This window comes from Oculina patagonica, chromosome 3, assembly GCF_052425735.1.
Source record: "Oculina patagonica isolate OP01 chromosome 3, crgOcupat, whole genome shotgun sequence".
Classification (NCBI taxonomy): Eukaryota; Metazoa; Cnidaria; class Anthozoa; order Scleractinia; family Oculinidae; genus Oculina; species Oculina patagonica.
Window position 1 is genome coordinate 21,873,891 of NC_135760.1, and position 16,859 is coordinate 21,890,749.

The 16,859-nt window shown below is 39.6% G+C and overlaps 1 protein-coding gene across 1 annotated transcript; it reads right to left on the bottom strand.

Moving 5' to 3' along the window:
• Positions 1-1,555: 1,555 nt before the first annotated feature.
• On the bottom strand, positions 1,556-16,630 carry LOC144645281 (uncharacterized). Its single transcript, XM_078504796.1, has 14 exons — positions 16,492-16,630; positions 16,272-16,368; positions 14,296-14,439; positions 12,075-12,182; positions 11,042-11,173; positions 10,501-10,598; positions 9,417-9,486; positions 8,993-9,017; positions 5,170-7,169; positions 4,171-4,281; positions 3,592-3,666; positions 3,096-3,153; positions 2,838-2,946; positions 1,556-2,359 (listed from the first exon to the last, which is right to left on the bottom strand). Exons 1-14 carry the CDS (start codon positions 16,524-16,526, stop codon positions 2,185-2,187), a joined length of 3,237 nt encoding a protein of 1,078 aa, XP_078360922.1. The 5' UTR covers positions 16,527-16,630; the 3' UTR covers positions 1,556-2,184.
• Between the last annotated feature and the right edge of the window lie 229 nt (positions 16,631-16,859).

Genomic DNA, 16,859 nt, shown 5'->3' on the forward strand with positions numbered 1-16,859 from the left:
AAAAGCGTTTTTTCTGAGCTGGCAATGAAAGTTTAATATAAGTCTTTGTGAAGATTTAAACGCTGGGAATATTTATTTAAACTTTAGGCGAACAACAAACAAAAAGAAACTGAACCAACGAAAAGATAGCGAAAACCTAAGAACAAGGCGTTTGGTATCCTAGCAGCTATCGGTGACATTACCAATTGCCATTAGGATACAAACCAAGACTATATTGGCTGTCGAAACAAAGTGCTCTTTATTCAAAGGAGGGGAATTCGAATAACAAAAAGAATGAAGACGAATTTTTCAACCATGACACCGGCGAGCATCGGGAAGAAAAAATTCTGAGTCGCCGACCGAAATCGAACCCATGGCCTCCCAGATACCGGTTGGACGCTCTAACCAACTGAGCTACGAGAGACTCGTGATGAGCTTGGTGAGAGCGCCCAACCGGTATCTGGGAGGCGATGGATTCGATTCTGTCGGCGAGTCAGAATTTTTCTTTGTCCCATGCTCGTGTCATTGTTGAAAAATTAATCTTCATTATTTATCACCGAGCTTAAAATTTACCATTTATTATTTACTAACAAAAAGAATGTTTGAGAACTGATATGTTCATTATATATTATTCTTTATTTTTTTCAACGTGTATTAGTTACATGTTAACTACACTGCAACAGCATCCAGCAACCATGATTGTAATGGTTAGTATGTTAAACAAGACAGTGTAAGGTGAAAATAATAACCAAGTTTAGAAGAAGAAACACCTTACTGTTTCAATTTCTCTGGGATCCCCTATAAATGATTTTCTTCTCTGTGAATAACTCTTAATAGTTTGAGCACTTTCTGGGAATAAACGCAGTTTACATATTGCAGATGATAATTTGACTTTCTAGGTAGAGTAGTGTTTTACTATAAACACAAAACAACAAGAGATCTATTTGTCAATTTTTTTTCATTTGAAGTGTTTTTAATTCTACGTGATTGCTGGCGATTGCCCACGGCCGGGAGGAAAGTCACGAAAATCGTATTCAGGTTAAATACTATTTGGTGCAATCAGGGTGCTATTCTCGCATTGGTTTTCAGGAGAATGCGAAAATGAATCTGGAGGACGATAGTTGAACAGGCGGCGTCTTAAGCCACAAAATCATTCAAATAACTAAAGCGATCGTACGGGTCAAATGGAAGTCACGTGGATTGGATTAGGCAAATTAGTTCATGATAACTGGACTCTTAAATGATCTTTTCGATATTTTCTGGTTGAAGTAAACCTCAAAATAATAATAGAAAAATAAAATAAAAAAGAAAATATCAAAAGTCAAAAAAAAACTCAAGGTAGCTTAGAAACCAAGCTTATTTTCTTTAGAAAGCAAAAGTACATAATGTTAAAGCCCTCTCAAGCTGAGTAGATTGTTTTTGATTTTTTTTTGTCGATCAAGTTAATAATTTTCTATTGTGTTTTTCCTCCGAGGCCCCTTTTGTTAAAAAATTTAAAATTTTTTCCTTTTTCCGGCCCCACTTTTTTTTTTTTTTCCCCGGCAATTAAAATTTTGGGAAAAAAGGGGCGTGAGCGAGATAGGATCCTTACTATCCACAACTGAATTATTTGGTTTATAATTGTATGAATTTCTTAAAAAAATAAAGAAATAAACTGGAGACATGCATCTAAATTCGCATATACCGAGTAATTATGCAACATACTTAGCCTCGTTCCTAAGGTCTTTCACTATGAAAACGAAATTCAAACTGGGTCGTGATTTCACGTACGTGCTTAATTTTCGTTTTTGTTTTGAATTCGTTGAAACGTTACACTTCGTTGACAGCATACATGAAGTTTTTTTAGTCCGCCATTACAGTTCGCTCGGCTTCGTTCAAGAATTTCCGATGAGCTGAAACGTCGGTTTGAAATAGCGTCAAGGTTCTTCTACTTGTAATTATTTGTTCTGCAAGGATATCTGGCGCTAATAATGAAGAAACAGGTAAGTTTGTCACGTAATTTTTAGTTTTGCTTTGTTTGTGAGGCTCACATAAACATTGCAGCCGAGATTGCGCAGTACGGACTGTAATTCATCTTTAAGCCCCTGGGCATTAAATAAATGATTGACCGACCGACCGATGATCAATCGATCGACCTGCCGACCGACCGATAATCGATCGATCGAATGAATTCCGGCAATAGCTGGTTGCAATAAATTTCCTCCATCAAAAAACGTTGACGTCATGTTCTTTGTGAAGGACCTTCGTGGCCCTTCTTTCAAGTTTTAACATTGGGTCACGAGGTGACGGCACACCCTGCGCGGTTCTGTATGAGCCCTTCATGTGGAAGTACGTTCCTCGACCCAGGCTACTCTTGCCATACACTGTGGAAGAACGGCTCCTACAAAAAAAACAAAACATATATTTTCGTTTCAGCAGGTATTGTATTAAACCTTGTATGAACTACTTTCCCAACTCAACACTTGTCCACGTACTCGTACCAATAACAAAATTCTATTTTTTGTTTTCCCTCCGCGCTTATTTGTTACGTAATTGGCGCGCGATCACGTGGGTGTTTATTACATATACATCCCATATATAGTCATATGTGTGTTGTTTCTTGTTGTTTGTTCTCGCCTTTACTCCGAGAGTTTTTCTCCAGGTTCTCCGTTTTCCCTTCCTCCTCAAAAACCAATACAACTAAATTGCAATTCGATCGGGAATCCGAGGGCCAAAAGTTTGTTAGTCGCAATACTATTATGCGCTACCCTCGTTAAACAAAGCCTATATTTTTATTTAGAGTTGACAATGGAAAGCCCAGATTGCAAGGACAATATTTCCGGATAAAGGCTTTATTTTCCACATCTTCAATCTCCTACCTTAAAGTGACATCCCTCAGAGTTGAACAGTTTTCAAACTGCTCATGCAAAACTTTGGTTGTCTCGCAGAACGAGTGGTCCACTTGATAGACAAGTTCATCAAGGTTGCCTAAAGATCAGAATATATTGAATATTAATTAAAACATTCCTTTAAAAAATTAATTTAATAAAAAAAGTTTTTGTTTTCTTTGTTCGAGTGTTCATAATGACTAGTTTTTTCACTCATATTTGGTTCTAAAACACGTAGCAGTTTATTACCTTTCATATTCCTCTCAAAACTGTCGTACACAAGAAAACTGTATTCATCCGAGTGAGCCTGAAAACAAAAAAAAAGCATAACCAGCATGAGCCTCTGTTTCAAAACGAGTCCCTGTGCAAAAATTTTCATTTGAAAATGAAATAGATTTGCACGAAAATTAACGCGTAATTAAAACACATTTTAATGTGAATAGTTTTACACGAAGACTCGTTCTGACACAGTGGCGAAGACAATAAGGAAATGACCTAATTATTTCTGCCTTCTGACGCATCTCTCGTATATTTAATTTTAATTAGTAAACACTGATTAAAAGATATCTGAGCTACTCCAAGTTCTTGTTTCGTAGATTATCGACTTTCATCATTTTAGATCCAGGCGCAACAAATTTCATGTTAAATAGGCGAAGTATTGGATGGAGCAAGGAAAATTTTAGTCATCACTTACATTTACCCAGATCTATTGTCACTAACCATTACTAGATATTTTTTTACTTACAGGAATTGATTCATCGCCTAAAGACTGTTTGACCAGAAACTCCAGTTCGCCAAGTTGATTTAGCGATGTTTCCCACTGCAAATAATAAAAAAATTAAACAAAACAATCAAAAAATCAATGTATATAACATTCAGATTCTTTTCGTGATCTGGATTTTCATGCGTTGCTTGAGCATAACAATTTATGCTAAAAGAGCAAGGTTAATTTTATTTAAGGGATGTGGTGGCAGAGACAACATACATACATCGTTTATTTAATACAGCAGGTTGCTACAATTGGCAAGACCAAAGTCCTGATGTGGACCAACTAATAAATTAACTATTAATTTTCTTTAAGTTTCCTCTTAAAAGAAGAAAGATCAGACCGTCTGATTATTTCTGGCAGAATTAAGGTTTCAGGTTTATACAGCTTTATGTTTGATCGTAGCTCTTTCGACTTCAGTTCTCGGCCTGGGAACCTAGAGTGTTAATGACCTACTGAGGTGATACACTGTAAAACGCCTCAACCTTCACTATCAGGTGGTTTAGATGATCAATACTTGCGCGAAGAAACACGCTGTAGCTTTTAGTTTGTACTCACCAAAGCTTTGATACTGTTGCTGTCGCTGTTCAGTCCCTCCTCGGCCAGAAGAATGAGTACAACTTTAGAGTGTGCTTGGACATACAGATTCACGTGCGTTAAGCCCTCTACCTATCAAATGAGAGGAAAGATTGTAACGAAAACCACTGCACATAATAAACACTGTATTAAGAAGGGACCGAATGGATAACTTACGCAGTCGTTGAAAAAACAGCTGACTTGAGCGTAAAGCGATTGTCAATTGAGTGTATCACTCTGGCCAACCACAAAGGACGCAAACATTCCAGTGAACAAATCAAAACTCGAAGGAAATACATGTGTAGCCGACGCAAAGCACGGGTGACGGCGCGCGAGCGAGTCACAATTAATCTCGTACCCAGAAGAGTGAGAAGGTCTGGGCATGAGGTTAAGTCGAGGTTAAGTCACGATTGGTTTTACTTCTGATTGGTCTAGAAAGTGGCGCGAGTTTTTAAGCCAATCACTTAGCATAGTAATGCAAAACCAAAACAAATGCGAATTACTTTAGACACTCAGGTGAAAACCGCTCTTAAAAGAAGGGAATTGCTTGGATGTTGGTTGGTTGGTTGGTTAGTTGGGTTGGTGGTTGGGGAAGTGGGCAAAGGACGGAGGGATGGAGTGCTTTATACATGACTAAGGCTCCGTCCACATTGACCCGGGTAAATTTGAAAACGCATCTTTTTTCTCCGGTTAGGCAAACCGTCCACACTGAACCGGCGTTTTCGGTCACCGAAAACGGAGCTTTTCAAACACGCTCTCCAAAGTGGGTATCGTTTTCAAATTTACCCGGGTTAATGTGGACGGGAAAAAAATTTACGCGGCGTTTTCAAATTTACCCGGGTCAGTGCGGACGAGGCTTAAAAGTGTGCGTACAAATGACACAAAATGTTGCAAAAAAAACCCTCGCTGTAACTAACGTATCTTTTGTACTAGTACACGATGATTTGCGACAATTTACTGAACAAAGTCAGTTGTACTTACTTGATTTACTTCATCTCCTCCACCTTCTTCCTCGAACAACAATTCCTCTTCACCTTCCAAATCCGAGAGGGATGATGAGTGGACGTCACCCAATGGCGGTTCGAACCATTCGGGTGATTCCTCCTCCTCCACCTCTTCCAGCGCCGTGTCAACTGGCGCTTCAATACCTTCAGACGAGGAGACCCCTTCGTGGCCGTTTGCGACAAAGATTTCAGAATCAGATTCAATTGAGTAAAACGATGCTGTCATAGAAAGCCCATCTACTGCATCTGCACTGCCATTAACATCTAAAGTCGATGTATTTACCTCAGATTCAGGCCTGCCTGGCTGAGATTGTTGAATTTCTGTATCAGTATCAGTGTCCACGCACGCGAAGGACTTTTCTAAAAACTTCTCAGTTCCTACGTTGAGATTGCGAATTGAAAACGAATCGCACACTATAGGAGTCCTGATCAAGTCACTTCTCAAACTATTTTCTTTGCTTGAGTTCGCATCAGACGGGAGACCGTTTTCAGCGACATCTGCAGTTTTTGGTGACTGACTACAACTGGCTTCTTCGCTATCATTACTATCCGACTGTGGCGGAATTGTTTCTTGAATATCTGGAGTGGAATCCACTGTTTCAGTCTCCAGATCGTGCTCAACAGAGCTCGAGTCTCCATTTGTGACAGATTCGTTAGGTGCTACCTTGTCCTCATTTTCTTTGGATCCACAAGGCTTAGCGCTCCCATTAGAAAAGTCACGTGATTTTTGCACATCCGAGCACGCTTGGCAGCACGCCCCAAAACCAACAACGCTTTCACTGCTTTTATTCCTCAAGTCAGAATTCTCTTCCTCAACCATGGCAACAACTTTCGTTATCAAATCTTCCAATACTAAGCTACAAATATCTGTATCATCATCATTTTTAGCTGATTCCGACGTTGTACAGTTTGAGCCATTACACGAAGAACCAGTAGAAGATATACTACGCTTAATTTCGTTCTTTTCTTCGTCACATTGTTGCCCTTGCGACTGAGGGGCACTGCTCTTATTCTTCAAGTCAGAATTCTCTTCCTCGACCATGGCAACAACTTTCGTTATCAAATCTATCAATACTAAGCTACAAATATCTGTATCATCATCATCTTTAGCTGATTCCGACGTTGTACAGTTTGAGCCATTACACGAAGAACCAGTAGAAGATATACTACGCTTAATTTCGTTCTTTTCTTCGTTACATTGTTGCCCTTGCGACTGAGGGGCAGAACATTCAATGACTTTTAACCCAGACACGTCAATAGCTTCCATAGTAAGACAAACATCGTTAGAAAATCCACTTTCGCAAGAACTGCTGTCGAACGCTGCGGTAGAATTTGTCACTTCAATTCCATCCGTTAAGCTGTGCCCATTGATGTCTGTACCCTCTTCCTCGTCTCTTTTTTCAGCTAAAACACAGTTCTCACTTCCATTTATCTCCTCAACTTCATTTACAATTCTTTCGCTTCCTCCCTCAATTGTCCTATCGCCGTTGACATCTTGTTCGTCTGTGTGTTCGACAGAGCTAGTCTTCGCATCAAGTGGAGTATTTGATTCAGTTTTAGATTGCTTCTCTGATCTAGGTTCTTCCTGATCCGCAACGTTAGAATCGCCATTAGTGTGTTGTTTTTCGTCTTCAATCTTTGCGTCATCTGCCGCATCTAATGGCGCAACAGACGCGACATCCTCTGCAGAATTTTCTGTAGAGTTACCTTTAAGGCCTTCGCCCGATGCACCACTAATGGCACTAGAGACTTGTTGCAGATTTTGTTTTTCATCGCTCGCATCATTCTGCCTACTCGAGGAATTTCTATTGCCCGCGGATGAAAAGGACGTTGCGTACAAATCAGGAAATGTCCCAGATGTTTCGTTCGAGGAAGTCTGCCTGTAAGCAGATTCGGCCAGAGCGTCGTAAAGGTTAAGATACTCAGAAAGAGTAAGGAAGGCATTCAGGATACGGACGCCAAATGGTAGTTCATGCTCTGAGGAACAAATATAACATAAACGCTTCAATTCTCCTTACTAAATCAGGGCCGTAGCCAGACTTTTGACATAGACGAGGCAAAAGTTGTGAGTGTCGAAAGTACAAGCCGTAAGGCCATCCCCCCTTTTTTTTTCGTTTATCGTCGAATGTGTTTTCTGATTTTGGGTCGGTCGGTCGGAATTAAAAAAAAAAATCAAAAAAAAAAAAAATGGATAAGGAGTCTGGAACTAGGAGGCCCGGTACCTCAGCATAATATCGGTTAGGGCTTTCCACAAGTTGTTCGGCAACTTTTTGGCAACTTTTCATATTTCGAGCAACTTTTTCCCCTTCGAGCAACTTTTTTCCTCTCGAGCAACTTGTTGCATTTTGAGCAATTTCCGAACCTACGATTTCCAAAGATTATCCGAGTGTTGTTCAAAGGCTTACGAACGTTTCCAAAGATTTCCGAAGTTTGCCGAAGATTTTCGAGGTACATATGAAGTCCGTCACTCAACTTTCCGCTCATTCTGCTTTAAACATTACGAACCTCGCCAGGAAACATGACGTTATCGATATCTTCACGATTTTTGTCAATTAAAGAAAACCTTGTTATTTATCAAATTTACCCTTAATATGTTGTTAAGATACTTCTGTTGCTGTAAAATTGCAGAAAACTACTTAGAAATCTAACCCTCAAAGGGAAATTAGCACATAATTAGAAAGATTCTCTTGATTAGAAGCAGCGTTTTGGATTTTTTGGAGCAACTTTCGAGCAACTTTTATTATCAGAAGCAACTTTTTTGGATTTTTGCAGCAACTTTTTGAGAAATTACCGGCAACTTTTTGGGAAATCTCGCTCGAGCAACTTGTGGAAAGGCAAAATATCGGTGGAGCCTGGAAACAAAAAGACATGGTTACAAAGTCAACATGGCGACAATGGTGGAAGGAAAAATCGACGTCGTGGTTTAAAAACTCAAACGAGAACAGCGTAAAAAGGATGAAACATTATTTAAAATAATGTGTCATTGCCTTCATTACCTTCGGTATGAATTTTTTTTTGAAAACGCGAAAATCTGGGTCGGTCGGACGACGCTAAACAGAGAGAAAAAAGGGGATGGCCTAAGCGGGGTACAGAAAGAAAACTTTGAAATCTAGAAGCTCTAAGACACTATTTTTATGGTATTTTTCATGAGATTTTTCTTCCGAAAAATCAATAACGTTCAATTGGGGATTATTTCCGACCTGAAAGTTTTTTTTTTTAATTTGGGCTAAAATCTAGACGAGGGAAGTGCCTCGTCTTGCCTCTTGCTAGTTACGGCCCTGACTAACTGGCAAACAATGCTTTGAATTTCCTGGTAAATATAGACAATATCTCCTAGTTGATGATTTTCTTTAATCTCATCACGTGTCTGCTTGACAATGTATTAATATTGTAAGGTGAAATAAGCTGTTGATCACTTTTAGCTTGCTCGCGTGACTTTTTCCCGCGCTTGCCACAGTTTACATGTTTTTGTTTCAAGTTTTGATTTTTCTGTTTTGTAATAAACGATTTCACTTGTGACTTCCGGACCAAAAGCCTTCCTAGATGCCTTACGAAACTAATGTGAATGCGCGTAAAGTACTAGTTGCTTTCTGGCCCAGTTGTTCAAGGGGTGGATGATGGTATCCATAGGATAAATCACTATCCAGTGGATAGCGTAGTTTTTTTCGTCAACACTTAGCCAGTGGATAGTGATATATCCAGTGGATAGAGTTATCCACCCTAAAGGCTTTGAACAACTGGGGCCTGGTGGTTTATTAATTGTATTTCCAGAAAATACAGGTGCAAATTATAAAACTTACCAGTTTTTACCGGCCTTGCAGGATGCTGTAACAAAAAAACAGTGGTAAGAAAAAGAACCAAATAATGACAAACAATTCACTGGAAATGACGAACATAGAGCAGTTTTCAATTGAGTGTCGTAAAAACCAAAACCAAAGTAATTGCTCTGGCCAATCACAAAGGACACAGACAATTCAGTAAACCAATCAAAACTCGAAGCAAATACACGTAGCTGGCACGAAGCGCGGGTAAACGTGCGCGAGCGAGTCGTGATTGGTTTTGGTTTTACTCCTGATTGGCTAAGAAAATGCCGCGAGATTTTTAAGCCAATCACTAAGCATAGTAATGCAAAACCAAAGCAAACGCAATTTACTTTCGACACTCAAGTGAAAACCGCTCTATACACAATGTTCAATGTTTAGAACCATTCCCGGTCACACTTACATTGCTTTGATTGGGTTTAAGAAGAAGAAGCCTTTCTGTTATGGACGGCTCCAACTGGGTACACAGAATACTGAAAACAACAACGTGTAAGAATATTTAGATTAATTTTTGATTAACTCTCAAAATAAGTCATGCAAGTGCATGCTGAAGGTTAGCGTTTGTTAAGTTTTAAAAATACATATTACACACGTTCTAACCAATCATAGTAAGCATCCTAATGTGTCGACTAAACATGTGCAAGCTTACACACGTTTTCCTATATAGATGACACTGGCTACAGGTTTGGTTTCGTTTTATCATTTTTTTTATCGGTCAGATGTGATTTTTTATGCTTCTGGGTTTAATGATACCATTAGAAAACCGCACTTTATGTGCTTTAGTTGTTTGTTTGCATTAACTGTTTGTTTGTTTGTATCTACTTAGCTTACTGATTGGTTCAAGAGACTTGTGTGACATCAGCTCTAACCGTTTTGGAACCGTGTTTTCTTGACCAATCTGATGCAAAGTTAGACTAATCGTGACTTGGCTTACGTGCGTCAATCACTTGGCACTGGTTACTTGGTTTTTGCTTCGAGTTATCACTGGTTCAGAAACAAACCAATCTTGAGCTGCATTGCATGCCACAACTTCACATCAACTTTTTATCAATTTCAGAATGGGGTTTTGCTAGGATTTTGCTATATTTCATTGTTGCCACAGACATCAGTTTTTAAAATTCCTTGACTTTTCCCTGATAAAAATAAAATTTCCCTGACCAAATAAATAAACAATGTCAGATAAAGTAGTGGCTTCCGGCCTCCACTTCCAAGAAAAAACATTGCTGAGATCACACTGACCTGAAAATTATGTTCCTTCCAACCATCAATTGTATGAAATCAGTGGTGTTATATTCCAATTGTCCTTGCCTTTTCCTCAAAATGTCAATTTTTCCTGACCCAAAATAAAATTCCCTGACTTTTCCCTGAACTTGAAGAACTTATTTTTTTCCAGACCAATCTCCTGACCTGTGTCAACCCTGTATTTCAGACCAAAGTGATTGGTCCTGAGATTACTCTGTCAAACAGAGTGTGACATGATTGAATACCTGTTACTGTAGAGAATGCATCCACCAAGAATGTGTTGTCTGCGTTGGCAAGCTTGTAAAATGTAGGAAGCCTTGGTAAAACACGTGGCTGCAACTCTCTATTAACAAACAGAAATTACGTTTGACTTATAAACCAAGCATTAAGCCTGCACTGGGAGACTATCTGCCCCAGGTCTGTACAGAATGCTTAGTTGATTATCAACTAAAATTTGATAAAGGTAAATAAACCGCCCTAGCAAATTTTTTAAAGCTGACCTTTCGAAGGTTAGCCCTTCATCTGAGAAAAAAAAAAACTCAGACAAAGGGCTAATGCTTGAAACGTCAGCTTTCAAAATTCGCTACGGTGGGTTTATTTACTTAGCTGCCATAGTTGAGTAATAAATAATTTCTAACTACTGTAATGATTCAATTAGCGTCTACGGCATAAGTAAAGTTTTGGTAGTTAAGGGAGGTTAAAGGCACATACTGGAGACAGTGTGCTTATTCATTCAGTTATATACAAGTAATAGTAAACAACTAACACAAAATACACAATACATACTTTGGGCAGATCAAGAAATGGTAAAGGATCAAACACTCCTGGCAGGAAATCACCATAGTGACGAACGAAATGCAGATAACAATCCCAGATTACATTCATCCGCGTCAGGAAGATCTTCTGACTCTCACACATCTGAAAAACAATGTATGTCATCAATGACATTATTCATTTTATAACTTGGTGGTACATAGGGGTGCATCTGGTTCAGAACCATTTGCACCCCTTTATTGGTAGTTTGATCATTATATACTTTAAGATTAAAAGACTGTGGATACTGTGTAGATGGGGGCAGGGGGGCAGGGGGGCAGGGGTCAGGAGCCTGGGAGAATAGGGGATAGGAGTGGTATGGAGGCAGGAGAAGAGGCTGGAGGCAGGATTCCCAAGGTGGTGGGAGGGGCAAGAAATTGAAGAAAATTTTTGTAACATTGCATAATATTTTTCAATAGAAATAGCACAAAGAGGTAGGGACGGCCCAGGGGGGTACTCCGGCTTGTTAATGACGGGGATGATCGAAGGATTTTTTGGGGTTTGCAATTTTCGATTCCGGGATTTGTTTGGGTTGGAAAATTTGGCAAGTATTTTTTGAGTGACTTGATTTAGATAGGGGTTTTGGGGGTATTAAAAACGAACTAAAGTGCCTTGCCGCGGCCTTGGCATATTTATGGTATGATGAATAAACAAAACGAGCGTTCTTTGTGTTATGTTATTGCCCCTCCTGGCAATTTAGGAGTAATTTGACAAGGGATATTTTGGGGGGTTATTTTTCGTCCAGGGATTTTTTTGGGTAATGTCGGAAGACTTAAGGATTTTTTGGGTCCTGAGTTTTGCCTCCATTCGATCATCCCCGTCATTTACAAGCTGGAGTATCCCCCCTGGGAGTGACGGTAACTGGAAGTAAAAGGTACGGAAAGTGAGAAGCTCAGACAACCCCCTGCCCCCCCCCCCCCCCTTGTGTCACAAGTTTTCAGGTCAATGTCGGTTTATACCACACTGTGCATAGGCAGGATCTCTCAAGGTTAAAACTTTAACTCACCATTCTGATCCTCTCCAGTGAGCCATGGTAAAATGTGAAGATACTATGAAGTGTCTCCAGCTGCCTTATCAACAGTGAATCAGGCTCACTGAGGCCCCCACCAAGTGCCTGTCACAAAATACATCAATAGTTAATGACACTGCTGTTTAGCTGTGTTGGGCCTGGCATACTCAATGTTTAGCCACAGGGAGCCCTCACATCCGTTAAGAATATGAATAAAAGATTAACCTACCTTTATCGCGCGCGTGTTTTTGTGGTGGCCATTTTGAATTTTTAATTCGCGCGCGGTCTGCTAGTGCGAGGTCTGGAACCGATATTACGGAGATCGCGCAGACGCTGCTCGGAGCTCTAAGAAAATGACACTTATTTATCCTCGGTGAGCGATCGGATCCTCCGAGAATTTACGAATTCTGCCGCCCGTCCCAGACTTCCGTAATATCGGTTCCAGACCTCCCACTAGCAGACCGCGCGCGAATTAAAAATTAAAAATGGCCGCCACAAAAACACGCGCGCGATAAAGGTAGGTTAATCTTTTATTCATATTCTTAACGGATGTGAGGGCTCCCTGTGGTTTAGCTTTTAAGCCCAAGTGGCCCAAAGCGCTTCAGATTCTGTAACATGAAGCAGCTAGAAGTATTTCTACTCCCCCCTGGATGGGATGCCAGTCCCAGGGGGGCGGGTACTCAGGATTTCAAGTGACTGGGATGATTGAATGGGGGCATAAATCAAGATCCAAAAACCCTAGGGTTTCCAACAAACCCCCCCCCCCAAAAAAAAAAAAAATCCCTGGACCAAAAATCAACCCCCCCCCCAAAAAAAAAAAAAAAAAAAAAAAAATCCCATGCTAAATTTCTGATTCATTAAATTTTTAAGAAAGGGGGAATGATCTAAAGATATAACACAACAAAAAACATTAGAAACATGTTCAGTGTCCGTACTTTACTTGCACAACAAAGCAGCCAAGGCACTACCACAAATCTTTGGATTGTTTTTAATCCCCCCAAAAAATCCCTACTTAAATCAAGCCACCCCAAAAAAATACTTGCCAAATTTTCCAACCCAAAAAAATTCCCAAAATCAAAAATTACAAGTTTACCCCCAAAAATCCTTTGATCATCCCTGTCACTTGAAATACTGAGAATCCCCCCTGGGATGCTAGTCCATCACAAGTAACTCCCCAACATTCTGTCAGGTTACCCAAACACTTTGCCAGTACCCATGGGTGGGTGGAAAGAAGCACAGTAATTAAGATTTTTAAGTGTCTCGCCAAAGAACTCAACACAGTGTCCCCGGCAAGGGCTCAATCCAGCTGGACTATCTGATCTGATTAGTCAAGCGCAATACCGAGGCCCTGCCAGGGTAAATTCCGACAAGCGACATAGCCCAAAAAGTAACGACAGCACATAAAATAAAATCGCGACAAACGACAACCCTTCTTAAAAAACTTAAATTCCGACAAGGACAAGTAATTTTCCTTCAATTTTACTACCGACAGCGGCACATAAAACAGCGACACGGCACATTTTAAAATTTAGACAAGTGACACGGGAACCCCCCTGGCAGGGCCTCAATACCCAGCAGGCCACAGCACCTCCCTAACATACAAAATTGTTTCATTCAAAACTTTTCCTGGATTTTGAACCCTCTCCTTGCATCACTTAGGGTGACATGGAACAAAACAATGGCACATGGTTATTTATCTCATGGATCCTTGGAAGAGCAATACTCCTTCTCATAAATGTTTTTTTGAAATTTAGGACAAGCACATGCAATATTAAAGATCCAGGGTTTTTGGCATACAGGGTCTATCAAAGATAAGTTATTAAATGAATAAGTTTCCTGGGAGATAATTTTTTCTCATTTCCACAGAGAAAAGTATCTTGCATTTACATGTAATGACTCAGACAATGTAAAGCTAAGAGTTAAGAGTAAACAAGGTAATTCATGCAACTTTTTGTTTGAAGTGACAATTAGACATTCAATTTTCAAATCTAGAGGCAAGACAGTTATACACAACACACTCCACACGAAAGAAATGAGATCACAATCATGTAACTTACTGCACTGGTATTATATATTAATAAGTGGAACCCGTATGTTGGGGGTATTTTTTTTTTTGGGTTTTTTTTTTTTATTTTATTTTTAAAATCTAAATACCTATATCCAGTACACTAACATTACTACTAGTTTCTATGGCACTAAAACAGTTACAATTTATTACCAAGGTGTATTTGCCAGAATGTACAGTAGCCACCTTCTCTGTTTGCAGCTTACAAAGAGCTGGTCTGGCATTGAGAAAGCCATGCATAAAATGTGACATGCCAATTAGTTGTCCACAGACAGAAATCCGATCTTCAATAGATGCCTGTGAAGAAAAAAATGGAATACTTGAGCCATGTGGCCCATACTGCCAGAGGAGAGCTTATCCCGATTTTTTGTAGCATTAAGCAGCTAGGAATATTTCTAGTTCCCCCTGGATGGGATGCTAGTTCATCACAGGGTACCCCCAGCATTATTTCAGCAGCACCCATTTATACACCTGGGCGTAGAGAGGCAGTATGAGAGTAATGTGTCTAGCCCAAGATCACAACAAAGTGACACCGGCCAGGGCTTGAACTTGGACCGTCAATCCAGAGTCAGACACACAAACCATTAGGCCACCGTGCCTCCGATCCCACCCCTGTGAAGAAAGCATTGACTATATATCTTAGGCAAATGCACATGCACCAACAAAGTTTCCTGTGTATTACAACAATAATGTACCGGCAACAAGTTGTCTTGTACAAATCTCCATGCTGACAACTTGTCACAGTTTGACAAGTAGACAGTTTGTCACAGATAAAGGTTGAGAAAGAGGTGATTACGAAAATTGTTCTAGGAACTATTAATAACATAAAACTCAATTGACATTTCCACCCAGCAGAAAGCTTCAGCCAAACAAATCATAAGTTACATGTAAAGTAAATCCATCTTCCCTGTTTGTAGGGCAGACAAATAATAATAAGACTAGTCTAATTACCTAATTAGGACCAATATTCGACAAACATGCGCAGACAATTATTGTCTGCGTATGTTTAATCTTGTTGGATGCCCAGATTATTGACTAATTGCTATTGCACATGTATTTTTGAGATCGTTGTCAATTATATCTGCCTCCTGTTCTGAAGCTACTTGTTGTAATTTAACACTCAGTTGTATCAAATCATTTAAAATCTTAAAGATTAGATATTACAAAATCTTGTGTTCGGAACTTCTGGTTCAGGTAACGTTTAAAATTTGTTTTTGGTAGACTCAAATAAAATATGCCCAAAAAAAATTTTGTGTGTGTAGATTACAGGATATTTTTGTGGTAATTCATGCATGTGAATCAATGGCTGTTCATCAGAAACTGATAAATTCTTCATTTGTAAATTCCAAAACAAGTCATATGTGCCCTAAATAAAAAGTATAGTTTTTCATGCATGGACTGGCCACAACATCAAGATTTCGGGTTTGTTTTGTTTTGTTTTGTGTGATTGCATTTGTGGGAATATACAACCACCATCAGCAAGACGCGCCAAAATATCCGTTTTTGAATTTCTGCCGATTGGTGAAATGCTGTTACAAACAGAACAGGATTTCAAAAATTCTTCAATTCTGATTAATTGAATGTTTTTATAGCGTCATCTCAGATGTATTCAAAATGATCTTCTAACACTGAAATGTTCCAATATACCGTATTCTTAAGGTTCAAGACAGATTTTGTATAGCTTTTGGCAAAGAGGCAGAGATGACTGCCATCCCATCAAGACACCCAACTTTTTGTCTTGACATTTTGTTCTGAGTGTTGCATGTGATTGGTTTATCACTAGCATGCACAGAAAATTAAATTGTCCCTGTACCCTCTCTCCCAAAGTGGTGTGACAGAGAGAGAGGGCCAGAAAACTGGACTATAGCTAGGATAGTATGAGCAAAGTGACAGTATCAGCAGTATGCATAATTAAGTATGATCCATAAGGAAATCTACTTTTTCTAAATTTAAATAACTGATGTGACTGGTCCTTTTGAACATATTGAATTTGTATATCTTTATAAAGGAATACCCACTGGACTCTGGACTCACTGTCGGTATTAAGGTAAATACAGTAAAAGTACATGATCAAGAAGAATTACATAACAGAACATAAACATAACGAAACAATTTTCGACATAGTTTACCGAGGGAGGATAGAAGTAAACGATCGCATTTTCAGGTGGATCTGCTTCTTTCTTCACGGCTTCTCGGTCGTAGACAAAGAATATGAGGCCCTCAAAACTGCAATAAAGTTTGAATGAAGTTTACATAAAAGTTGTTAGATCAAATATCGCAAAACAGTGCTTGTGGACACATCATGATCAGAAGTTTGGCCTGTGACGCACGTTTTATAAAGTACAATACCTTGCTGCCCGGGCTGGGGCGATAAGAGCAGTCATTAAGTTACCAGTAACTGCAGAAATAGGTCACCAAGTAAACCATTTTCCAAGAAATAGCGGCAGATTGGAAGACTATAGCGTGATGAGTAAACATTCTGAGCTGAGCCGCAGTGCGTGTCTGTCACGAGAAACTTGGTAACCGCGGCTGCTTCTAAAACCGGAAAGGTCACGCGGTCTCACTTTCCCCGTCACGCAATCAAGTTGTTTTGTTGTTGTGTTTTTGCATGCTTGTGCGGGGTTCATTTCACTAAATTTTAAAATGGAGCTTTATTCCATCAATGTACAGAAAACATTACCGGAGAATTGCCATTAGTATTCTTTGCGTAGGGGGAA